This window comes from Monosiga brevicollis, genomic scaffold, assembly GCF_000002865.3.
Source record: "Monosiga brevicollis MX1 MONBRscaffold_5 genomic scaffold, whole genome shotgun sequence".
Taxonomy (NCBI): Eukaryota; class Choanoflagellata; order Craspedida; family Salpingoecidae; genus Monosiga; species Monosiga brevicollis.
Window position 1 is genome coordinate 1,459,208 of NW_001865042.1, and position 23,379 is coordinate 1,482,586.

A 23,379-nucleotide genomic window follows, 5' to 3' on the forward strand; every position below is an offset into this window, starting at 1 on the left:
ATGACCCCCAAAGCCTCTGTATCAGAGTAGTGCAGTGTGCAATGCTGTCCCAGCTGTGATGGGCTCGTGGTGATGATGATGATGCAACATGACACTCATCTTCACGACTACACTACTACACTACTACACTACTACATTACTACATTACTACTACACTACTACACTACGAACCGATGACGCTTGCCAATGACACGCCACACATAATGAAAAAAAGAGACGAAAGAGAAAGGGGTTGTGTCAGTAGCAATCTGTTTGTATGTAGTCTCCATGTTGTGTGTGTGTGTGTGTGATGATGCAAGCAGTCGCGGACGAAAATCAAGAGCGGGGTTCAAAAAAACGGCGGCCTGAAGGTGGGGGGATGGGACGTGATGTGTACGTGCGTGCGAGAGAGAGGGGTACTCCGAGAGAGAGGGGGAGAGGGGAGAAAAAGGAAGTGTGTGCATGAATGGTGGAGCTCTCACACAGCTCCAACACGGCACGAGCATGGTGATGATCACACGGGTGGATGATTTGTGTCGCGGTGGTCAAGGCAAGGGGCGCCCAAAGCATGTCATGGTCAGTCGGTCGCAGGTTAAAGGGGGCGCTTACCTGGTGCTTCAAAATGCCTGTGGTAATGAAATGAGCAAGGAAAGAATATGCACTGTCTGCCGTTCGTCAGCAACAAGAAAAATACAAGATGCGAAGAAAGAAAAGCCCCGAGCAGGAAAGAAGGAACAACTGGATCGTTGAGAGCGCCACGCCACACTGTACTGTTGGCAACCAAGACAAGGGTTCCGCGTGGTGCGGAACAGGAAGCACATCGGTTGGCTGGCTGTCCATTCAGCCGCCCACTCAGCGCTGCCTGTGCCAGCTTGGTGAAGCACCCGCCCACACATGCATATCCGGGCTGCCTGGATCTTCGCGCGGCGACGCCGCTGCCCTTTCCACCCATCGCTGACAAACGTAACGTCACCAAGGATTTACAGAAGACGAAGGCAGTCAATGGTCGTGTGTGGAGTCAGTAGACGAAATCAGTCAGATGGTTGGATTTTGACTCAGTAGACGAAACCAGTGACCTGTATGCTACTTCCTCGACTCAAATTTTTTTTTTTTTTTTTTTTTAACGGACGCTCGGCGGCAGCGGCAGCGCCGGCATCAAGTCCCTGCTATCCCCATCTGCCCTCACACACCTACCCTTGCTAATTATTCCCATGTTTTTCGGTCAACCTCTTTCAGAACTGACCCACTGACATATACTGTTGACCTGGTACCGATTAGCCCGAGGGTTTACAGCTGTCCCCCAACGGCAAAGCAGATGAGCGTTCAGTCCTCAGAGCGTTGATCATATGTGTTGAAGCAGCCGTGAGCCGCGCTCACTTTGCTCTTGTTTGACTTGTGAACGCATCTTGCCTTGCCCTGTTGGACCACACCGGCATGGAGGATTACGATCCAGCCATTGCCGCAGCCGAGCTGACTAATCAGCTGGGCAAGGTTGGCGGCTTTCTAACCGTGCACTCGACCTCGGCCTTTGATCGCGAATTTTATCACAAGGCCCTCCTCGCCTTTGATAAGTTGGATCCCATTGTGGCTCAAAAGGTGTGCCACCTCGCCTCGCCTCGACCAGCCGCACACGACCAGCCAGTTCATGCTCACCCTGCCCGCCCCCCCTTTTTTCTCCTTTTCTGGCCTCAACTGCAGATTCTTTTTACTCTGACCTTTTTGACCCATGAAGAGTTGGAGACCGTGGCCCAAGAGGCCCGGGCCCTTTTGGACAAAGCAGAAGCCACCTCTGACTCACACAAGCTGGCTTGGCTGGCCATTATCGTCAAGTTGCTCCGTCCCCTCCTTGATGAACATCGTCTCGAATGGCGCATTCAAACTGGTACCTGCTCCATTCCCGGTGCCGTGGACTCAATCCTCAACACCGGTATGTTGTCCTCCGTTTTCCTCTCCAAGCTCGCAATGCATTTGCGCGCCTTGGCCCTGGCGACCCCGACACCTTTGTCGACAGTTGCTCGCCTGCTGTCTAACTTGAACGATGGACCTCGGCTCACACCCTAGTCTCCGATGCTCAGCATTGTGCCATGGTTCCCACCCAAAAACGTATCAAACCCCTCAAACCCGAAGAGAAAAAGTATTTTCTGGAACAAGGGCTCTTCCGCGTTGCCAAAGTTCCTGCACCAGAACCACTCAGTCGTCAAATTCACTCCCGCAGCGCAACCAGCCGACCCGCCTCGGGCTGTACGTCGGCCGCTGATTAGCCTAACCCTCACCCTAATCCTGACCAAAAGTCCTTGTTCTTGCCGCCGTGCTCGCTCCTGCCACTCCTGACCACCACTTGTTGCATTGCTGCCATGCCTTTTATCACAGCCAAACCCTTGGGTAGCATGGCCTCACACCAAGCCGATCGCATGGTCTGTCCTGCGTGACCGCAAGAAGGCTGGATCCTGCCTCACACATTCTCACTCATCTTTGTCATTGGCTCCCTTGCTTTTGCAGCGCAAACTGAGCATACCACAACGCATGTCTCATTCACGAGGCCTAGCTGGACCTCGTCTGGGTGACTCTGGAGCTGGGCCTGGCACCAGCAGCTTTGGTATGAGTGGTGCAGGTGGAGCCGGCAGCGTCGACCGCCTTAGCCGCCGTCAAATGTTGCGCAAACAGTTTATGCAACAGCCAGCTGACCCCGCTCCAGACAGCTCCAACGCCCCAACTACCCCAGGTGCCGAGCGCACTGCCACCAAACTCTTCTCCACCGAAGACGTTAGTGCACGATACCGTTTTCTGGCTGCTCTTTGCTTGTACTGTGCTTTGCCGAGGCACGTCTAGTCGATGCACCAGCCTACTCGCTCATGCATGCCTTCTCGGCTACGTTCTGGGTAGTTTGCAGCTCTGGAGCGTGCTCAGCAAGAAGCCAAGGGTACGTGCCTCGTGATACACTTTGCTTGCCTGGCGTCCTTGCCATGTTCATCGACCCATCTTATGTTGTCTTGGCACGTGTGCTGGGGCCGGTCGTCACCTCACACAGAGGCAGCCAAGCGTCGGCCCTCAGCCAAGCGTACGGCCAGTGGCTCAGCCAAGAGCGAAGCCAAGCAAGCTAAAACGACCGCGCCCGCTGCGGAAGCCAACTCGGAAACTGGTTCGTCAGCTCGCCACCTTTTTAATCTGCCTCGTCGATCGGCAACTCACTGCCTCCTGCCCATACCGCCAGGATCCGCCGTCACAGCCCCATCGACGGTCACAGCCAACCCCATGGCCAACCCCATGGCCAACCCCATGGCCAACCCCATGCCTACGCCTTTGTTTGGACAAGCCGCGGAGGAGGATGCGTCACAGGTCTGTCTGGCCGTGCATCATTATCGGAGGGTGGGCCAATGATTGTTGCTTCTTCTGCTCTCTTATTAATCTGTGTATGTGGACCATGTTGCCGGGTTGAGCAGGAGGTCGCAGCATCACCACCGCATGATGAGCCAGAGCCTGTTGTTGAGGCTGAACCCGAGGCGGACGAGACTAGCAAGCCCGAGCCTGCGGCCACACCGAAGCGAGGCCGTGGTCGCGGTCGTGGTGGACGAGGTCGCGGCCGTGGTCGCGGCCGCGGTGGTCGCAAGGCTGCAGAGACAGAGGAGCCAGACCGTGAAGCTCACGCTGCCATGACAATGGCCCCCGCGACTGCGATGCATGCTGGCTACCCTGCGGCCATGCACGGCAACGTGCCTGTTCCCTCCCTCTCAAGCGCGAGTGTGGCGGGAATGCAGACTGCATCCTCGAGCTACGGCACGGCGTCTATGGCTGGGCCCACCCCAACTTCGGCTGTGCCTGGCCAGCCGACCGCGGCACCATCTGGTATGAATATGGGCATGTATAACCCAAGCATGGCGGGCGGTATGCCTGCTGGGCTCGACCCAAATACCTACAACACGGTATGTCTTGGGTTTACCCGTGCACGAGTTACTCGTTTTTCTTGCTTTTTCTTCTTTTTTTTTTTTCCCTGTTCAACTCACCTTGCTCGTTTCTCAAACAGATGATGATGGTCTATCTGAGCCAAATGCAACAGCAGCAGCGATTGCAGCAGCAGCAGCAACAACAACAACAACACTCGGCACAGCTGCATCAACAACAGCAGCCGGTGCACTCTCAGCATCAATCGCAGGTTCAGCAGATGGGCCAACTCAACCCGCAAATGGCCCGCCAAATGGCCCAGCACATGCCGCAAATGACACCACAGATGATGCAGCAAATGGGTCAACACTCTCAGATCAATCCGCAAGTAGCCCAACAGTATCAAGCCCAGTTGGCGCAGCTTGCTCGCATGAACCCGCAAGCAGCAACGCAATATGGTGCCCCTCAAGCCCAGCAAGCTCAGCCGGCCCAACAAGCTCAACTGACACCCCAAATGCTCATGATGATGGAAGCCATGAAGCGCCATCAACAGCAACAGCGGCAACAGCAACATTAGTTGTCACAGCAGGCCATGTTGAAAGCATGCATCAAGAGTGAAGAGTTACAATGTGGCGCGGAAATTTATGTTTGCTTCCCTCTTCTTGTTGTTGAAAATTAGCTCATGGCTGATGGAAAATAATTTTCTATGATCGACTCTTGATCTATTCCAACCTTCTCAGCAGCAGCACCGCAAGGCAGTCGACTTGGGGGAAGAAGCAGCGCGAGCGTCTCCGCATGTATTGGAATGGCTGCTCAGCAGCCCGAGAAGAGCGATTGTCAGCGCCTCGATGATGGGCCGCTATAGTTAGTGTCGAAATGCGGCCAGGATCCACCAGAGGGAGAGAGTCAGAAGCGGTAGGCTATAGGGGCACGTGGAACCGAGAGGTCCAGTTGAGCGCCACGATGATAAGGCCAAACAGGGTGCCGCAGCTTTTGTGAAACTCACTCTACAAAGCCGGTAAAATACCAGTACAGCCAGCTCGGGCGGACGACAGCCACAAAGTAGCTGAGTGCTGGGCAGGCAGCTAGGTGAAAGAGAACGCCTGCAGGCAAACAGGAGCAGCCATGAGGTAGCGTGTGCGCATGGTGTAAGCATTTGAGCGCGGCTGCTTCAGTCGATCGGTCGAGTGTGACGGGCCTATCAAAGTAGCCCAGCCGTTGAACATGGTCCGACCCGAGAAGAAGCCCAAGGCCTCGATGCCCAATGAGCAGAACCCCAACGCCAATACACTCTTAAATCTGTCACGTACGATGAAAGGGTATGAGCGGGCTGTTGTTGGCAGTTTGCAGGATCGAGCTGGGTGTGCGGGGCGAACGAGGGGTTGGGGAAAAGCGCGTACTCGGTGCGATAATCGCTGACAGCCTTGTCAGGAGACACCAGATTAGCATCGACACTGGCTTCAACGTGTTCCTCCTGCCAAAAGCACCCACTCTCATGAGGCCGCTGTCACCGATGCCACACCGAGGGTGGCGCCAGCTCCGAACAAGGAGCACCAGACGAAGCCTGCTCACCAGTCGCAGCACAAGCACCAGCAAGAGCTTGAATCGGGCAATGTAGAGCAACGCCCGCAGCGGCACCGCGGCCCGCTCAAATCGCAGCATCATGAAAGCACGGCCAGCCAAACCCCGACGCTATTCACCCCGAACCTACAGCTACAGCGCATCGTCTTCTCCCCCCTGGTCGCGCCTCGAGCTCCAGCACCTCGTCCAGCGTTGAAACTTTTCTTTTTTAAATTTCAAATTTTGTCGGATCAGATTCAAAAAAAAAAAATTTTTTAAAAAAATTTTTCGATCTGATCTGATCTGTACATGTACATGATAGATAGAGGCTTAGAAGTGTGGCCGGAAGCTTCTTGGGCGTATCAAAATTATTGTGTAGCCGGTCATGATGTGACAGCAAGCATGACCCAAACTTACAGCCGTGGATCTCAGCCAGGAACAGGAGCAGGAACGAACGCGGAGGCGCTGCCGGAGGAAAATAACTTTGGGGTTAGGGAAATAGGGTTAAGCACGTTTCGACGAAAGAAGTGAGCATAACATCTCTTGCGCTAAATATAGGGGCTAGCCCTTGGTGACCATGATGTGTGATTTTGTGTGCCGCTTCTCTCTCTCTCTCTCTCTCTCTCTCTCTCTCTCTCTCTCTCTCTCTCTCTCTCTCTCTCATTTTTCGTTTTTTTTTAAACAGACGGGATTTGGTAAAGTTGGCCGACTTTGGTGACTGGTGCTAGTGGCGGGAATTGGTTGATGGCTGTCTGTCTGTCTGTCTGTCTGTGCCTGGGCAAGGCCTGTTGGGTGGATGGGGTTTGAGGCTGGGTGGCTTCTCATGGGGGGCGATACTGGCTGATGGCGCATGCCGTTTGGTCTCATGCTTTGTTGACGGACGCTTGATCATTGGTAGAGAAGCCGGCTCGTTTTTAGACGACACCATGGATCCCGAAATTCGCAAGGTGGGTTCATCTCGCGCGTCGTTGTGACCCGACCGCACGGGGTGTCCTCTTTTGCAGGCACCTGCACGGCTCATTTCCTTGGTGTCATAGGCATTTGAAGAGGTTCAGCGCCAGAGCCAAGAGACGGCGGTAAAGGTGCAGCTCACCGAGCAACAAATTCAAAAGTACTCGGGCGACAAGCGCCGGGCTGAGCTTACGCTTGCGGTACGGGTGGTGCATCTTCTTGCTCCTACCTCACAATGTTCAGCCTCGTGCATCCAGATTCTCACAACACGCGACTTCTTTTTTGATTGCACCTTGCGCTCTGCCGGCATTTCATGCTTTTGCACAGGAGGTGAACCAGGTTCCCGAGGATACGCGACTGTTTCGGGCGGTTGGCAAGTGGTACGATCCGTCATCAGAAATTGGCCACTCGTTCGAGTAGATAAACATTTGTGTCGCCCATGCCAATTCATTTGTCTTTGTGCTGTTTTCTTCTAGCTTTGTGCTTGAGACTCGTTCGACAGTGGTGTCTGGCCTGGACAACAAGGTGGCCGAGTGCGAGAAGGAGGTGGCATCGCTCCAGGTTTGTGCCCTGCTTTGGCCGGTATCCTTGGGATCACCTTCGTGTTGCGGTTGGTGTGTACATGTGTGTGCACGTGTGTGTGCTCATTCTGCGCACTTTGCGCATTGGTAAACATCAGAACAAGCGCAAGTGGATGGAGGAGTCCCTCGCCCAGAGCAAAGCCAACGTCGAAGAGCTTTTGCGTCAGCGACAGGAGATGGCCTCTTCGTAAACGCAGGCCTTGCCTTTATTGTCCCCGCCACACATACACACGCGGACACTCCAGAGAACATATTGGTGCCAAGAAAGGATGTGCCGCAAACTGGACGCACGCATTTGATGCGTCTCATTCCCTCCAGACCGCCAGTGGTCCCGAGAACAAAAACCACAATCATGAAACAACAGTCTAAAGAGTACATCACCATACACAACATATGGCGTAAATTGATCCAAAAAATGACAATGCCGGGCGATCATTCAACAAGTTTGGCACGTTGGGCCAGGACGAGTTCGCTTAGACCCGCAAGCAACTCATAGGTTGCGGCATGTCGCGCCAGTGCACTCGCGAAACTGCTGCAGCCGGGTCGCCAGCGCCTCGCGCTTGCTATCGGGTAGGCTGGCAAAGGTATTGTTTAATTGCCAATAATCCAGCGCAATGTTATAGTACTCCTTGTACTGCTCCGCGTCGACAAACTCGCAGTAGAGGGAATTTTCCGTTTCTGGTTCAACGACGGCAGTTACGTAAACGTGAGTGAGCCCCACTCCAAGGGGGTGACGACCAGTTTGGGAAGCCACATGCAAACAAAGCTTACCATTGAGCGTGCGAACGCAAGTGTACGTGTTGTTCACGCCATCAATCTCATGCATGTGTGGATGCGCCGCAGGAGGACAGGTATAATAGCCGCACGGGCCAGCCTCGCCATGATATTCAATCATAAAGTCTTGACGCCAAGATGAGGGCGGTGACTCTAGCATCATCGATCAGGGGCTCCATCAGCGGTTCAAGATTCTTGCCGTTCGTCACAGGTCTCGGGCCAGCTTTGCCTTAAAAAGCCAGCTGGCAGTGGACGACGCGCAAATTGACGGGGCAGAAAGCAGGAAAAATAAAAAAATAAAAAAATAAAAAAAAATGAGCGAGCGTCGATCGATCCTACCAGAGAAGAAGCTGGCAAAGGAGCGACCGTCCATATCATCTGGCACAGCGCCCGTCCCAAGCTCCGTCAGCGTAGGAGCAATGTCAATGTTCAAAACGGTGCGCGTTTCAGTTGAATTGGGCGGCACGCCTGATGAACAGAATCAACCAAGTGGGCGCGTGGTGAACACTTTGGAAGCGGTCAAAGCGTCAAGTCAATGCAGGACAACAGCAAAAAATTGGCCCCGCCCCCAAAAGCAGAGATACGGTGAAAGCCACCAAGAGCCAAATATGTGAGTGCTACCAACCTGGCCCTCGCACAATAAACGGAATGCGTATGTCATTCTCGTACTGATGGCGTTTGTCGCCGAGCAAGCGATGTTGCCCCAGCTGGAAGCCTTTGCGTGCAGGCGTGGTTCAGGGTACGAAATGCGCAGGTTGGGAGTCAATCGAGATGCATGATCATTCGTACCGTGATCTGAGGCGTAGATGATGAATGTGTTGTTGAGGCGGCCAGTGTCGGCCAGAGCCTGAACGATAGACTCAACATGGTTGTCCACGGAGAGCAGCGTTTCCCAGCGCTGCTGGTAGTTGACGTCGATACTCTGAGCGTCCTCAGGCCAGATCATGTCGAGCTGGCGCATAAAGTAGTTTTTGGTGGCCATGTATTCTGAGGATGCGTTGTAGCTGGGTGTGCGTGGTGCCTGGTAGCCAGCGTAGCGACCGGCAGCCCAAGGAGCTGGGGGATGAGGGCCTGTGTAGAGCAGTGGTGTGGGCAACTTGTGTCAGCTCGCTCGAGGGTTTGGCACGTGGTTAGGTTGCCTGTGGTGGGGGGTAGGCGGCGAGGGTACAAAGCAGAGGCGCTGGTGCAGACCGTGAGGCGTGGGCCAAGCGTTGACTGCGAGGATGGGGCGGTCTGGGGCGACGCGGGCGGCCTCATAGATGAAGCCGATCGTGCGATTGGCTACGAGATCAGGGAAATAGTCATTGGTGTAGTCGTCTCCATGGTCGACAGGAACACCATCGTCGGAGACTGTGTAGTTGTAGTATTTGCTGTTGCCAAACAGGCCAAGCCAGCGGTCCCAGCCCGGGGGGATCGCTGCACAGGCTTCGGGAGTTTCGTGAGTGCAATTGGGGGAGCCTGGGAGCGCGTAGTCGTTGAGGTACTTGCCAGCATAGCTGGTATAGTAACCAGCGTCGTGAAGATGGGTGGCAAAGGTGCGATGCTGCACGACATTGACCCACTCTGGACCGGCACAGTTGCCTGAGACGCTGTTGTTGATGGCCCCACCGTTGCGAATATGGCGACCCGAGAGGAAGGATGAACGCGAGGGGCAGCACACGGGTGTGTGAACAAAAGCATTGACAAAGAGTGCCCCCTGCTGCGTGAGAAGCCGATTGATCTTGGTCTGTGGCGTCAGCCCGCCTAGCACAACGTCCTGGTCGTCCGTCAGGAGAAATATCAGATTGAGCGCCTGTGCATCACCAGACAGCCCCCGGCTCACGCACAACGCGCCGACCAGCCACACAAAGCCCCCGAGACGACGCCAACCGGTCCCTGCCATACCCACCAGTCCCCTGCCAGCAGCCTCTTCGCACCAGCACGCTGCTGCTCTCGGAGATGAGAGAGAGAGAGTAAAACATGAAAAAACCCAAACAAAGCAGCTTATCAAGATTAGAGAGGTACATGAACCTCCTTCAATATTGTCTGCTTCTTGCTTTTGTTTCTTGCTGCTCTTGTCTTTTCTCTTTTACATAATATTCCTATCTCTGATGTGTCAGTGTCTGCCTCCCCGTCTCTGATTACCTATGGATTACGCATGTCTTTATACGTCTGACTACGCGCTATCTCTGACTCTTAAGTCAGGTTTGCGGTCGTTCTCTGATTTTTGAGTTTTGACGAGTACTGACTGTGCTGGCGTAAAATATTATTGAGCTGGCGCGCACGCAGGATTGATTGACCATCGCGGGCGGTGAAACGGCCTGGCCGAGCGCGCCGTCTCTCGTGCATTTGTCGGATCTCTTTCTTCTTCATTACAGGCTGGAGCACACTTGACTTTCGGGATCGGCGTTGCTCGACTCGGGTGTGAAAGACGGCGCTCGCTCGGCGTGGCTCCCCAGTTGTTGTTGCTGGGTGGATCTCAGGTCGACCTGGTTCGTCGCGTCCAACTTGGCAAAAGGCCTGCGGTGCATTGACACTCTTCCGGTTCGAGCGCGCGCTGGGCATTGCATTGTTCTGCATCGTTGGCCGTGATGGGCGCAAGTCTCGAGACGAGCCGACGGCGCGCCAACCTGCCGACCGTGCTGGTGAGCATCCTTTGCGCGGCCATTCTTTTGGGCGCCGCCTTCATCGAGCCCTCGGCATTTACGACAGGCGAGACGAGCGAGACGGCCGAGTATTTTCGCCGCCAGTCCAATGCCATTTACACGCGCCTCAAAAGCTGGAACTCGGCCGCTACCCAGCACCCCCGCGTGGACATTGACGCTTTGCTGGCTGAAAACGAGCAAGATGAAGCGGCACACTTGGCACTACCCGACAATTTGCAAAACAGCCTGCCACCAAAGTGCCAGCATGTTTTTTACGAGCCCATGGCCTGTCCGTCCGGCTCAAACACCACCCATTTGAACTTCACGCTGGAGTATGGCACCGAGTGGCCTTATGTTCTCGGCAAAAGCGTGCGCGCCGCCTCAGCCCTTCTGACAACCCACAATTGCCCATCCGTGTCCAGCAGCATCAATAACCCGGCACAGCCCCTCAGTCTACGAGCACGCCTGCCCCTCCCCGTCTTGCAGTTTTGTGGTGTGTCAACATCGCAAATGCCCCGACTCTTACGGGCACTCGATGCATATCCTTGGACCCCCACCAACGTGAGCTTTGTCAACATGCAATGCGGCATGGACCGTGGCCAGCATGTCAGCCTAGGGCTACGCGTTGCTCGAAGCAGTGAGGTGCCCCTGCATAGCAGCATGAAGGCCGCGCGCGCATACATCCTGCGACATGCCGGCCTCGACGCGAGCCAGGTTGGATTGCCCAACAACGGCCATTTCTTCCTGCCGCTAGACACCTGGCCCGTCTTTCGGGTGCCACCCGAGTGCGATCTGATCGGGGCGCTTCAAGAAATGAATCAACTTGTCGCAGCCCATCAATGGCTTGGTCGCCGACAGCACCAATCCTTGATCAAGCCCTCCTACGATCCCGTCTTGGCCGAATGGGTGGGATCTTAGGTTGTAACTGCATGCCACTACATGCCCCTCGATTTTCCTATTTTATCTCCGGATCCATAATGTATGACCAGAGCCCGGGCCCACAGTGGTGCTCCAGGCTTAGAGAAAAGAAGAAGAAAAAAGAAACCTCGACAGAAATTGATATGTGAAACATGACCCAATGTGTGTGCGTCGATCAATTTGCAGGCAAAGGTGGCCAGTGCTCTGAATCTACTTGAGGGTGAGAGCGGCACTGGGGATGAGGCCTGCCTCGCGAATAGTCAGCTGCGCATCGGCGCTCGAAAAGTCGCGGCGCGGGTAATTCATCACTAGCTCAATGTGCTCCATGGCGCGGCCTGTAGCTGCATGAACGGCCGTCAAGAGGTCCTGTACTTTGTCTTCACCCTGCAGCCTCAGCGTGATTGCATTGCCGCCCGGCACGCGCACCTACAAGAAGCCAGAAGGCAGCACACACCATGCACACACGGTCAGTGGTGCAGCCGTGATGAGTGCGTCGTTGGCAACGCTTTTGATGGCTTCCAGTCAAACCTGGATCTTGGCCTCGTTGCGGGTTTTTTGCATGTTGACGCCAGGTGCAGGATTCGCGGCGGCGGGTGAAGATTTGGTCGTTGCAGCCTTGGCCGCCGCGGCTTCAGCTTTGCGTGCCTCCCGATCTCGAGCAATCTATCATGTCATCCAAGCTTCCCTTAGCATGGGCTTGGCAGCGCAAGGCTTTCCATGTTTAAGCACTCTGACCTCCTCAAGAATTTGTCGTTTGCGTCTGGCATCCTCGGCCTTTTCCCGTTTCCGAGCCTCAGCGATGCGCAGCATCTCCTGACGCTCAAAGTCCTCGCGCGCCGAGCCAAGCTCCTGGACGCACACGAAGCGTTTGGATGGTGTGAGGCTGACACGGAACTCGGGTGTAGGCAGTGCTCATGAGAAAAGCATTTCCTACTTTGCCTTGCTCTCGCCGCGCAATTTCATCTGCAATCTTTTGCTTTTTCTCAGCGGCCTCGCGCTCGGCGCGCCGAGCTGCCACTTTGGCCCTCAGCCTACAGGGGCAGCACGGTCATGAGCTGAGGCGGAGCAAGGCAAAGGGGGCCGTGCAAGAGACTAGAAAGAGGCAACGGCATGACACAGCACAGAAGGCAACGCACGCTTCGGCTCGTTCTTCCCGCTCAGCATCAGTCAGAGGTCGTTTGGGCTCTAGTGTAGTGGTGCAGTCATTGGCGCGTGAGTTGCGCCTGCCGCCCCCTGGAGCCCTGTGACCACATGCCAACTGTAATGCCGGCCGGGCCTTGGTCCCTGCATGCGCAGAACAGGCCGACCTGTTGGCAGAGGCGCTGTTGTTTCGCTGACACCTGGGGTAGTGCCATCAGTGGCGCTAGCGCTCCCGCCCAGTGTCTGTCCAGCTGGTTCCGCCATGGGCTCGTCGATATCCGCGTCGTCTGTTCTCCATCCCCAAGAGGTGCGCAACACCGGTCAAGAGCGATGAGCGCCACGCCTCAAGGGGGTTCCTCATCTCCATTGGCCAATGTCAACGACAAACCCACCTTGATGCGCAAAAATCCAGTCCATGGCCACTTGGGCGCCCCGATGCCCCGTCTTGGCCAGCGCCTTTTCGGCTCGGTTCTGAGGGAACCCCATGTCCAGCAGCGTTTGCAATTCGGCCATGCTGACGGTATCTACGAACCACCGTCGCGTGCGTCCAAGCACCGGCGGCACTTCCTCTCCCACCACCTCTTGCCTCCCGTTACGTTCTCGTCGCCACGGCAGCAGCTCCGTCACTCACCCGCCGCCACTTCCGAGTCATGCAGGAGAGACTCTCGAGTCAAAAATTACCACATGAGATCGTAAATTTTCTCCATCCCCTGTCTCTCTGGGTCAATGCAGATCGCCGATAATATCTCTGCCTTTTGCTTTGTTCACCAAAGGAGTATTTGTATCATCCGCCAACTCTCTCTGCCGCTCTCTCCCCACGACCTCTCCATCTCTGCCTCTGTCACTGTCTCTGTCTGGCGCATTTCCCTGAATCACACTGTCGGTCCGGGGTGCAGCGAAGAGGGAACAGCTGTGTGCCGGTGCCGTGCTTCGCTGATGGGTGTGACCCCACGGGGAAGGAGAGAGGCTACTTTTTGAGCGCCAGGGGTAGAGGCGGAGGCAGAGGGCAGAGACAGAGCGAGGGAGGGCGAGGGTGCGCAGCTTCATCAACATCATGGACGAGGACCAGGAAATTTGTACGTGTCACGCGCACTGGGCTTTGGCAGCAGCTTGTTCCAAGCTGGCGGCAGGGTGCCGGCCGGTTCTCATGCCGGTTGTGCTTGTACGACGTGGCAGTGTTTATCATTCCCCCAGAGTTTCAGGAGCTGGCGCGAAAGGCCGTGCGCGCTTTTTATGGGAACGAACCCACCTGCGTCGTGTTGCTGGACCTGATCATCGCCCAGGGAGGCTGCGTCAAGGATGCCGTCCTTGAGGAGCTCACTCAGTTGGAGCGGAGCACCATCAAAGGGCCCCTCTCCAAGCTCCGCCAGGACCACATGCTGCAGGAGCATGCAATGACAGATCCCTTTGCGCCACTGGACGCGCGCTCACGCAAGGCCACCTACTGGTTCATCAATTACCCACCTCTTATCAATGCCCTCAAGTACAAGCTTCTCCGCCTCCGCCACATGCTGGACGAAGAAGCCAAGCAGGTGAGCAAGCCGTGGTGTCGTTTTTTTTTTCTCACGCCACTGGTGTTAAAGGGCACGCGGTGTACGGCTGCGTACTGCGGGCTGTCGATGCGTTTCACTCACGACTCGACCTGCGCGGGCGACTAGGCGCGGTTTCAAAGCAACTACGTTTGTCCAAAGTGCAGTCGCTCGTACACGGACATGGACTATGCCGAAATCCTGGTTGTCGACAAATTTGTGTGCGTCGTATTTGAATCGACCCTCGCCGACCCTCTACGCCCTTAATCACGTCGCAGCAACATTTGGGTTTAGGTGTCCCCAATGTCGACTTGAGTTGGAAGATCGTGCAGATCAGAGCAAGGCCGACCGCGTCAATCAGCTCATGAGCCGGTCTGTGTTGCAGTGCATACCACGAGTCAACCAGACCCATTTTGTGAGCGGAGCCTGCACTCCTCAATCTCACGCCTGCTCAACAACCCGCCGCGCGGCAATTCCATCCCAAACACAGGCTTAGTGAGCAGACAGTGGAATTTCAGAAGCTACTGCAATACGCCGATACCAAGATGGTGTCGGAGAAGCTGACCTATCCCAAAGTGTTTCGGGTATGTTGAGGCGGGCTAGAATGTATCGGATGTGGTAGCCCTTTTTCGTCGCCCCTTGTCATGTGCAGCGAAAGGATAATCTCGTGTCTGACGGTTCTAGAACCCGCTTGAGGAGCGGCATCAGCACATGCACAAAGCTCGGTCCACACGCATTCGTGCTGAGCGTCATGTGTACGTTCCGCCTGTGCATGCAGACCACTGTTTTTTTTTTTTTTTTTTTTTTTTTTGTTTTTTTTTTCAAGCCTGTGCGCTCATGATCCGGTGTGTTTGGCTGTTCGTATAGGAGCCAGCGGAAGCGGCCCAATCAAGAGTACAACGAGGATAAGAGTGTGGTCTCGTTTGTCAACGATACTGAGGCCCGGGAGCAGGTGTGCTATAACGTCGACTGGCTGCGTTGTCACGCCTTGTCATGCATAATGAATCATGTCTTTGCTCGCCCTGTTCTCGCATCTAATCGGCCTTTGCCTTGCGTGTGCCTTGGTTGCTGCAACTGTAGCGTAAAGCCCAACCCTTGCATCTGCAACAGAACACGGTTCTTTTGACGGAGGAGGAGGCTTCTGCAGAGATGAGCAAGGTGTGTCTGTGCGCTGGTCGTCCATACCCAATCGCAGCAACGCGCGTTCTCTGCAGGTTGCCAAGTCACCTCAATCCGATTTCGTTGCTCACTCGTTCCGGGTTTGTACCTGATTTTCGTTCTCGTCGATGTTTGTGGGTGGTTATGCAGCGAGCCAAACTGCAGAACGACTCGAGCGACAAGGCGGGAGCAGCGTCGACAAATCAAAGCGCGGGGGTCTCAGCCATGCTCGCGCGCCTGCAGGTTTGTCAGGCCTTGTTTAAAGAATGTAGGCCGATGTGTCTCGTGCGTGCAGATAATGACCTTCTGCTGGCATGCACCATGTCTTGTTTAGGCGCAAGAGGAGCAGCACAATCCCAGTGATGAGCTCGACGGGGATGAGAGTGATTTTGAGGGCGAGGATGACGATGAAGACGATGAGTTTGAGGATGCCGTTTACGAGGAGAAGCGTACGATGATGATTGATGGTCAAGAAGTTGACATTGATGACGTGACTGATGAGATGGTGGTTCGTGACGACCTCCCTCTCTCACTTCTGGCTGGAAATGCTTCTCGCTCATCAAGCTGTTGTTTTTAATGTCCCACCCTCCAGGCCGAGTTTGATGCAGAACAGATTGAGATTTACAACGAATTGTTCAAGGGCGATGCATGATTTGGAGAACAGGATAATGAATGACAATGGCATCTCAAATAAATCAAGGGTGCAATCGAAATGACTCTTTTTTTTTAGTAAACGTCAATTTCATCTATGGTTGGCGCTAAGGAATCAACCCCAAAAGCCATCACCAAACCAAAGCAGACTAGACTTGACGGGCGAGCCGAGGAGCCACGGGCACCCAAAAAGAATTTTACACTACATTGCACTCTACACACATTCACAACGCACTCTCTCAGAAAGAGACCTATGGCTCACTCTTCGCCGCTTTCAAGGCAAGACCGCACACCCCCAAACACTGACAAGACACATGGCATACTAAGACGCCGCAGTTTGCCAAGAAGAAGAAGACAAAAAATAAAAAGGAAAAGAAGAAGAAAAGGGGAGGAGAGAAAAACAAAAACAACCAAAAAGACAGGATGTGCGGGCTTAACGTCCAACGAGGTGCGTCATAGCCCACTCATTCCCCGAGCTCGCATCATGTGCACTCCGCTATCAGAACTGGCTTATGGAGGGGCTAAATGTGACATCTTAGTTCTCCGACTCGTGAAAGCCAATGAGATACTTGGTGCTGCGGGCATTGTCGATGCTCTTGACAAAGTTTTCGCCATAGCCATCGGTCAGGGCCGCAAAGATGACGGCAATGAGGACCAGGAAGGCGAGTAGGCAGAAGGCCTGGGAGAGGATGGTGGTAGAGCTGTGGGACTCATCCGCCTCGACAGGAGTGGCGGGCACGGCAACAACCTCTGATTCGATGGCCTCGTCTGAGGCTGTTTGCTGGGCATTGCGGCGACGCTGAACCTTGCGGGTCACAACAGTCGTCTCGACTTCGTACACATCCGTGTCCATGTCATCCTCAGAGAACAGGGCCTCGTTAGCGGGGGCCGCAGCGGGAGCTGGCGAGGGCGAGTTCTTCGACTTGAAGGCCGAGGTGGTATTGCGGCGGCTGCTGCGAGTGGCGCGCTTGGGCAGGGCAGCCGGGGCTGCCGCATCCTGTGACTCATCAAGCTGGTTGGCCTGTTCAAGCAGAGCCACGTAGCGGTTCTCGGCATGCTTGCGAGCAGCGCCTGCGGTGGGAATATCCTCGCCAAGGGCCAGCAGGGCTGAGCGCAGATCAGCGTTGCTCATATCCGAGACAAAGTTGGTCTTCTGTCCACGGGAGGTCCAGCAGGTGGTGAGCGAGAGCGACCTTGGTTGATATGATCCACACAAATGAAGGGTTTTGTACAACGTACCGGGGCGGCAGCGGCAGCAGCAGCAGCCTTGGTGGGGCGTCCGCGGCGCGCCTTTGGCGTACCGTTGCCGAGGACGGCCTTGAGGGCCTCCTGGTTGTTCTGCAGGGGCTTGACCTGGGTGTTGTAAAGGTCCACAAGGTCCTGCATGTTCAACAAAGTAACCGCAACGTGTTGTTTATCGTGAGTGCAAAGAATTCAAGGAGCAGGCTTCGCGTGCCCACTGCTCTGTGGGGGCGTTGGTAGCAGGCTGTCGTACCGCCTTCATGTGCGAAGCGTTGTACTGCACACAGCAGAGGGCAAGAGGGGTAGCAAGCCATACAACAAGAAGGGAAGAAAGCCAGATCAGGGTAAGATCAAGCAAGCAACGGCACCCCCTTTGGAAACAAGGCAAGACAGAGGGGCAGTTCCGATCAGTGAAAGAAGCATACCTTGACATTGAACTTGTCCAGCTCCTCTTTGATGCGGCTGGAGCTAAACAGCGAAGCGTCATGCCAGAAAGTTGCCATTGTGTCGGTAGACTCTATCGATAGAGCCGGTCATGTCCAGGCAATAAGAAGCAAGATGAGCCAACGGCTGCCATAAAAACTGCGATTCAAAAGATCGCGCCAAGCCGACCGGGGACCAAAGCGAGTATGGCCGGCCATTCGAAAAGGGGGGCACCACGGCCACTTTGGCATGGGAAGCGGCTTTCAAGGAGTCACATGTCTCCCCGATGAGCCGCTACCACACCATCAACAACACACAACCATAACCCCCAATCTTCTGCACCCAAACGCTCAACAGCACTCTGCCTCCTGCCAACTAGCATTTGATGAACCAGCTACTGCCAGCAGGCCCCGTGGTCCCGGCGGCCGCCACCCGTGTCCCCACTCACCCGAAGAGAAAAAAAAAAAAAAAAAAAGGGAAAAGAGATGAAAAAAATGAAAAAAAAGGCAAATACTCACACATCGCCACAACAACGATCACAACTACTGTTGTAACCAGCATGAGCCACCAGCACATGTCAACGTTGGCACAACACACCCCGAACCCAATGACATTTGGTTACCCAAGTCAGATTGTTGTCAGACAAAGCATACCCGGATGTCAGAAAACACCTGTGCGGCGACTGCTTTCAACAATGTCAGACGTTTTCTGCGCCGGAGGCTTCGGAGATGGAGACCGGGGATGAGGGCGGCGGGCCAGCGGCTGGGGACGAGGCGGTGTTGCAGCGCTATGATCGCTTGACGGACGAGTGTCGGGTGCAGTTTGAGGTTTTGCACCAGGTGCCGCAGTATGGAAGCTATTGGCGTGGTTTTTTCACAGCCGCCTTTGATCGCTTCACGGCCCTCTGGAAGTTGCAGCGGGCCCACCGAGCCCTCCTCATGGAGCGGCGACAGTTTGGTCGGGTCGAGATTGGGGACATGGCATCGCGGATCGCGCAAATTTACTTTCATTTCTACTTGCGCAGTGCCAACCGGTATTACCTGAAACAGGCTCAGGAGTTTCTCGAGGCCGTGCGCTCCCGGCGCTACTTTGACGTGGACCCAGGCGCCAGTGCTCGAGGAGCTCGGGAGTTGCATGCCAAACGCTTCCGCTGCCTCGCTCGCTACTTGGCCATCGCTCTCCTGCTCCGCTCTGCCACACCTTTTCTTGAGACATTAATTCGGAACATGCGTGAGGTGCCCTTTGCCAATGGCCAGCAGGTAGCAGATGAGGCTGCCGCCTTTCTGCAGGTGAGGATGCCCACCCCAGCGATGCTGCTGTTGCTGCTGTTGCTGCTGCTGCTGCTGCTGCTGCTGCTGCTGTTTATGCTGTTTATGCTGCTGTTTATGCTGTTTATGCTGCTTTGCTGATGGCCCTCAAAGGCTTGCGCTGCGTATTCCGTTGTGCTCCTCTCATGCAGTCTCTCATCCCAAATGTAGGCAGCATTGGGACCGTGCGCTGAACTGGACGAGCTAGGTGTGTGGCCGCCCGTTCCAGAAGCGCCTCGGTCTCCATCCTTGCCGCCCCACTTGGATCTGGGGATCTGCCTCCTCGTATCCTCGGTGCGGGGGCAGCGGCGCTTCAGCGAAGTGAACCTGGATCTCTTTCGCATGGCGGGCAGCCTTGAACGCCGTGGTGTGCACGCGGAGGGTGCGCCCAAGCATCTCTTGTATCGGCCATCCAGTAACCTACTCCTTGCCGTGCTTGCCAGTGCGCTGGCCAATATGCCCGTCAAGGCCGCCTGCCTTATCTACTTGGCTGCTCCACCAGCTCCACTGGAGCCCGCGGAGACCGTGTCACATGCCCATTCGGCTTCGCCGACAGGTGCCGAGCGTGACCTCGGAGATCAGATGCAGGTCAACGAGTCAGGTAGTGAGGACGAGGACGAGGACGAGGATGAGCTCGCACCCGACGGCGTCCTCCTTTCAGTTGCGCCTTCGCTCCCGGCTACGGATCCCGAGGCGGCCCATGAAGCAATGTCTGCCGTCTTGACGTTTCGTGATGTCTACTTTGCATTACGCCACCCCCTCATTCTGATTGTGGACAGTCACTCGGCGTGCTGCTTTGATTTGCTCGTGACAAATGTGGAGCTCAAAACGGTGCTGGTACTAGCAGCCCCTGCATTCTGGCCTCCCCATGCGCAAAGCCCAGCCCAGGGCTCCGTCTTGGCTGCGCTCCTGACGCAACCCACGATTGGCCTTTTGCGCTTGTTACGTGGGTATGACTTTGTCTGTCAGGTCGCGCCCCTTCACACCCTGGCACAGCTCCACGCCGACCTCGTGGCGCTGCGGCGCCTCCTCTTGCAGCCCGCCGTGCGGGGTTTTCATGCATGCCTAGCCAACGACTTTGTCGCCAGTTATGTGGCAACCATTACCGCCGCCGTTGCTCTGTTACGACGCTTACAATGGCCGGCCCGTGCCACCCCAACTGTACGTACCCACTTGAGCCTTGATGCACGTGGTCGTGATCATGGCTGCTGCGTGACATGTCATGACCATTTTGTGAACCAATGCAGATGTACCCAGGCTCGTTGCTGGAGCAGCTGGTTGCTCACGTTGCGGAGACAGCCGAACTGACGACGGCCCAAACCACGCTGCGAGAGTTTGGCATTGTAGAGCAGGAGCACTGGCTCTTGACTGCCTCAGACTGATGCTTGCCTTCCCCCTCCTCATGATACCAACCATGAATAAGAGACTCTAATTGAAATGATAGTGTCGCGCGTCGCTTTTCTTGGGCCTGGCTTACCTGTGCAAGCACCACACTTTGATCCCAAGATTTGACGAGAGGTTAAGAGACAGGCAGGCAGAGATGGTGGGGTTGGGTTGTGACCTTCAAAGTCAGTTGGATTTTCTTTTGGTCACACACGACCACTGCCAAGAAGCGATGCCCTTGTGACGTCCATCACTCCCCAGGGCGCAGTAAATACCCGTGGCAAGGGACAGCAGAAGAGTACAACAGTTATCACGATCAAACCAAAAGCCACAGCAAGCAAAAGTGCTCACGGCGATGGACGATTACATACTCGAATTGAACACACGGATACCAGACTGTATTGGCCGGGGGGTTCCTGTTCATGCTTTATGGGGTACGGGGCCTCGCTTCAAGGGTGGTGTCGCATCGGCCGACCCTGGTCGAGAGCCGGCCTTAGCATCGGCCGGCTCACTTCGAGACGCGGACGTAGCCGCGGTAGTTGAGGCCGAGGGTAAGGTGATGGGTCGTTCATGGTCATGTTCCGGTGTCGTCTGACTTTTGCTCGGCGGACCACCCAGGGCGGGCTCTGGGTCGGGAAAGCCGGTGGTTGGGTGCTTGCGGGTGGGCGTTCCATTGTTGTGCAAATTGAGCAGCAGCTCGCCAACTTCAGCATCGCGCATGTGCTCCCGACGTCCCATTGGGTTGTCCGTCCCCATCGCGGCATTGCCTTCCCAGGCGCGCGGTGGGACCAGAGGCGAGTTGTGCTCCATCCCGTGTGGATCCATGTTCAAGCGCTGGCGCACCGGGCGCAGTGGGTTGGGCCGTGCTTCCGGCGGTTTGAGCGGAGAGGTGCCAAGTGTCGTGCCACTGGCGCTCGAAGCTGCATTGGGGTTGAGCGGCTTGAGTGGATCAGGCCGTTGTCCACGCTCCTCAACCTGGCGCAAGTTCAGCAAGCGGGAGACGGCCGATGCATCTTCCGGTGTCATGGCCTGGGCTCCATGGCGCGAACGATCTGAGGCGCGAGATCGCTTGGGGGTGGTGCCTTCAGGCAGCAGGGGAAGGGTGTTGAGGGAGCGGTGAGCCACGTCGTCGGGGGTTGAATTAACGGGCTTGCGGCGCTTGGCGCCAGGACGCTTGCGTGGCAGCACGTAGAGGAGTTCCTCCAGCTTGACCAAAGAGATGCGGCGCTTGAGGTCAACCAGCGCATCGTTAAAAATATAGTAGGTATCATCTTCCGTCTTCTTGTAAAGTGACAGTAAGCGGGAGGCATCTTCACGCAGAAAGTAGTCCTGCTGTAGGGGCTGATGCTCCATGATGTAGCGCTGGGCCGCCTGCATGGCAGCCGTATAGCGTTGTTGTGTACGGTTGCAGTTGAGAAGAAAGCCAGGGGTGGTGAACACGTCAACAATCTGTTCGCGGCTGTCTAGGAAGGTAAAGCGCCAGGCACACTTGGATGCGCCCAGATGATCGTCGTGGCCCAAAACCCAACGTCTCTTCTCGAGCGTTGTTTGCATGGGTGTGATGGCGTACAACACGGGTTGACGGTCGGGTTCGGGGTGTTGACCCTTGGTCTGTGCGCGATCCAGGTACTTGAGCACGACTAGTTCCACACGCAAAGTTGCCACTGAGGCAGGCACGCGATCACAGCGAATCTATCACGGAGAAGCATGGGGAATCAGAAGAGTGCAGCAGGGGTAGGCGCCCAACCATCCAAGCACGAGGAAGCAGAGCGGTCAGAGTACATCCAGACGATAAAGTGGGCTTGAGCGATGGAACACTGACCTGAGGGATCTTGACGTATTTGGGTGCCGATTTAGTCCGGCTGCCGCCGCTTCGCGCTCGCGTCACGCCACCTTGATTGTAGGCAAAGCAGCTTTGTTCCGAGTAGGTCAGAGTCACGGCTACCAGCTTCTTTTCACCCTGCAGACGCTGGACAGCTGCCTTGAAGGCGATGCGAGGCATCATTTCCTCTCCGCCGCTGGCCTATGTAACCACACCATGGTTCAGGTCATGAGGGCTGTACACAAAATTTGCACATGCATGTCGTGGTTCGGGGCGGATTCAGATGAGGCGCTTGGGCCAATGAGGCGAATCAAGCGCCCGTGAGGCCCCAGCCCGCACTGTTGCTGGGTCGAGACGCACCTCAACTTCAACTCGCCGGGATGAGCCGCGATCTTGGCTCTGCTTGAGCGCTTCGTTCATGCCCATGCCGCCGGCGCCGGCCTGGTCCATGAGAGCATCCATCGTGCTTTGGCCGGGCATGGCGGGGTTGACAAAAAGCTGGAGCCCGCCGTTCATGGGGCGCAGGAGCGGTGAGGCCTGGCCGAGGCTTCCGAGACCATGTTGCGACATGCGAAAGGCGTGGCGCTGTTGCGAGGCCAGATCTGCCTGGGCATTTCCGAGGTGGGCGCCAAAGGACCCGGCTGCCATCAGAGGGCTTGGAAGCATATTGCCACCCAAGTTGCCGAGACCAGCGTTGGACAAAGCCATGGAGGCCTGTGGCATCGAGGGAGCTGCAGCCCCACCAAAGCTCAAGAATTGAGCCAGATCGGCGGGGTTGATCGCGGCGCCCTCCTCGCTGCTTGTGGCCGGAACACCATTGTTTTGGGTCAGTACGTCTACCGCACAAGAGAGCAAAAGTGCAGCGAAGAAACAAGGGGGTCGGGGGAAAGAGTGCATCAGCGGTCAGAGGTGTGCCGATAACCGGCACATTGGGGCAGCGAAGGGAGCTGAAGTGCATCCGCGCGGGCAGGTCATGATGTGCGGCAGCACTTACAGCCCTTGAGAGCGGCCGAGTACTGGAGGGAAAGTCCCGGGAGTTGGATGGTTTGGTGCAAGTCGCTGCCGGCCCCACTGGTGCTGGTTGCCGCGGCCGATGATGAAGTTGGTGCACCCGAGGTCGAAGCGCTGTTTTTGGACGCCATAACGGCAGGCGGTCGACAGAGGATAGACACAGGCAGCGCCCGCTTCGTCGACCACCGATGACCACCACACCCCAACGGGGTTGGTTTTGGATGCAGGAGGGGATGAATCTGCCTTGGTTTGCGCCCGCTGCGCGTCCGCCGTTACAAAAGCTCCCCCTCTGCGGTCGTTCGGTTCAAGGCTGCAACGGTTTTGACTCGACAAGTTGCGGTCAAAATGCGTGGCTAGTAAGAGACGTGGCGGGCGCGGTCTGCACCCGCCCTTGTGCCCGCCACACATCAACACTCGCCTCAACAGTGGGGTAAGTAACCCTATTTA

The 23,379-nt window shown here is 55.9% G+C and overlaps 8 protein-coding genes across 8 annotated transcripts; 4 read left to right on the top strand and 4 right to left on the bottom strand.

Annotated features, from left to right (window-relative positions):
* Nucleotides 1–1,413: 1,413 nt before the first annotated feature.
* On the top strand, nt 1,414–4,435 carry MONBRDRAFT_24053 (uncharacterized protein; the record flags this gene model as incomplete). Its single annotated transcript, XM_001744161.1, has 10 exons — nt 1,414–1,575; nt 1,678–1,906; nt 2,041–2,220; nt 2,350–2,393; nt 2,479–2,742; nt 2,863–2,899; nt 3,008–3,118; nt 3,191–3,315; nt 3,420–3,899; nt 4,001–4,435. 10 exons carry the CDS (start codon nt 1,414–1,416, stop codon nt 4,433–4,435), a joined length of 2,067 nt encoding a protein of 688 aa, XP_001744213.1.
* Nucleotides 4,436–6,344: 1,909 nt separating this feature from the next.
* MONBRDRAFT_6895 (uncharacterized protein) lies at nt 6,345–7,141 on the top strand (the record flags this gene model as incomplete). Its single annotated transcript, XM_001744162.1, has 5 exons — nt 6,345–6,365; nt 6,456–6,569; nt 6,697–6,749; nt 6,846–6,930; nt 7,049–7,141. The coding sequence occupies 5 exons, from the start codon at nt 6,345–6,347 to the stop codon at nt 7,139–7,141; spliced, it is 366 nt and encodes a 121-aa protein (XP_001744214.1).
* A 308-nt stretch (nt 7,142–7,449) lies between these two features.
* Nucleotides 7,450–9,537, bottom strand: MONBRDRAFT_849 (uncharacterized protein; the record flags this gene model as incomplete). The annotated part of the gene is made up of 6 exons (XM_001744356.1): nt 7,450–7,628; nt 7,722–7,877; nt 8,064–8,192; nt 8,350–8,439; nt 8,514–8,795; nt 8,916–9,537. Coding segments are annotated over 6 exons (1,458 nt in total), but the record flags the coding sequence as incomplete, so codon positions are not given.
* Nucleotides 9,538–12,655: 3,118 nt separating this feature from the next.
* MONBRDRAFT_3834 (uncharacterized protein) lies at nt 12,656–12,919 on the bottom strand (the record flags this gene model as incomplete). The annotated part of the gene is made up of 2 exons (XM_001744357.1): nt 12,656–12,693; nt 12,799–12,919. Coding segments are annotated over 2 exons (159 nt in total), but the record flags the coding sequence as incomplete, so codon positions are not given.
* Nucleotides 12,920–13,460: 541 nt separating this feature from the next.
* Nucleotides 13,461–15,745, top strand: MONBRDRAFT_24057 (uncharacterized protein; the record flags this gene model as incomplete). The annotated part of the gene is made up of 11 exons (XM_001744163.1): nt 13,461–13,482; nt 13,583–13,938; nt 14,065–14,156; nt 14,230–14,307; nt 14,426–14,519; nt 14,620–14,690; nt 14,803–14,887; nt 15,016–15,093; nt 15,244–15,336; nt 15,428–15,601; nt 15,686–15,745. 11 exons carry the CDS (start codon nt 13,461–13,463, stop codon nt 15,743–15,745), a joined length of 1,203 nt encoding a protein of 400 aa, XP_001744215.1.
* A 76-nt stretch (nt 15,746–15,821) lies between these two features.
* On the bottom strand, nt 15,822–17,503 carry MONBRDRAFT_31772 (uncharacterized protein). Its single transcript, XM_001744358.1, has 4 exons — nt 17,412–17,503; nt 17,240–17,263; nt 16,984–17,124; nt 15,822–16,897 (listed from the first exon to the last, which is right to left on the bottom strand). Exons 1-4 carry the CDS (start codon nt 17,487–17,489, stop codon nt 16,280–16,282), a joined length of 861 nt encoding a protein of 286 aa, XP_001744410.1. The 5' UTR covers nt 17,490–17,503; the 3' UTR covers nt 15,822–16,279.
* Nucleotides 17,504–18,137: 634 nt separating this feature from the next.
* Nucleotides 18,138–20,098, top strand: MONBRDRAFT_36448 (uncharacterized protein; the record flags this gene model as incomplete). The annotated part of the gene is made up of 3 exons (XM_001744164.1): nt 18,138–18,698; nt 18,888–19,877; nt 19,964–20,098. 3 exons carry the CDS (start codon nt 18,138–18,140, stop codon nt 20,096–20,098), a joined length of 1,686 nt encoding a protein of 561 aa, XP_001744216.1.
* Nucleotides 20,099–20,519: 421 nt separating this feature from the next.
* Nucleotides 20,520–23,063, bottom strand: MONBRDRAFT_6900 (uncharacterized protein; the record flags this gene model as incomplete). Its single annotated transcript, XM_001744359.1, has 4 exons — nt 20,520–21,791; nt 21,922–22,122; nt 22,282–22,757; nt 22,916–23,063. 4 exons carry the CDS (start codon nt 23,061–23,063, stop codon nt 20,520–20,522), a joined length of 2,097 nt encoding a protein of 698 aa, XP_001744411.1.
* Between the last annotated feature and the right edge of the window lie 316 nt (nt 23,064–23,379).

Bases quoted from the DNA above. Each gene is read 5' to 3' on its own strand.
- MONBRDRAFT_31772 (XM_001744358.1), bottom strand. From the start codon at position 17,489: ATGGCAACTTTCTGGCATGACGCTTCGCTGTTTAGCTCCAGCCGCATC. The intron at 17,264-17,411 runs GTATGCTTCTTT...TGCTGTGTGCAG, and splicing joins TGGACAAGTTCAATGTCAAG to TACAACGCTTCGCACATGAA. The intron at 17,125-17,239 runs GTACGACAGCCT...TTGAACATGCAG, and splicing joins ACGCTTCGCACATGAAGGCG to GACCTTGTGGACCTTTACAA.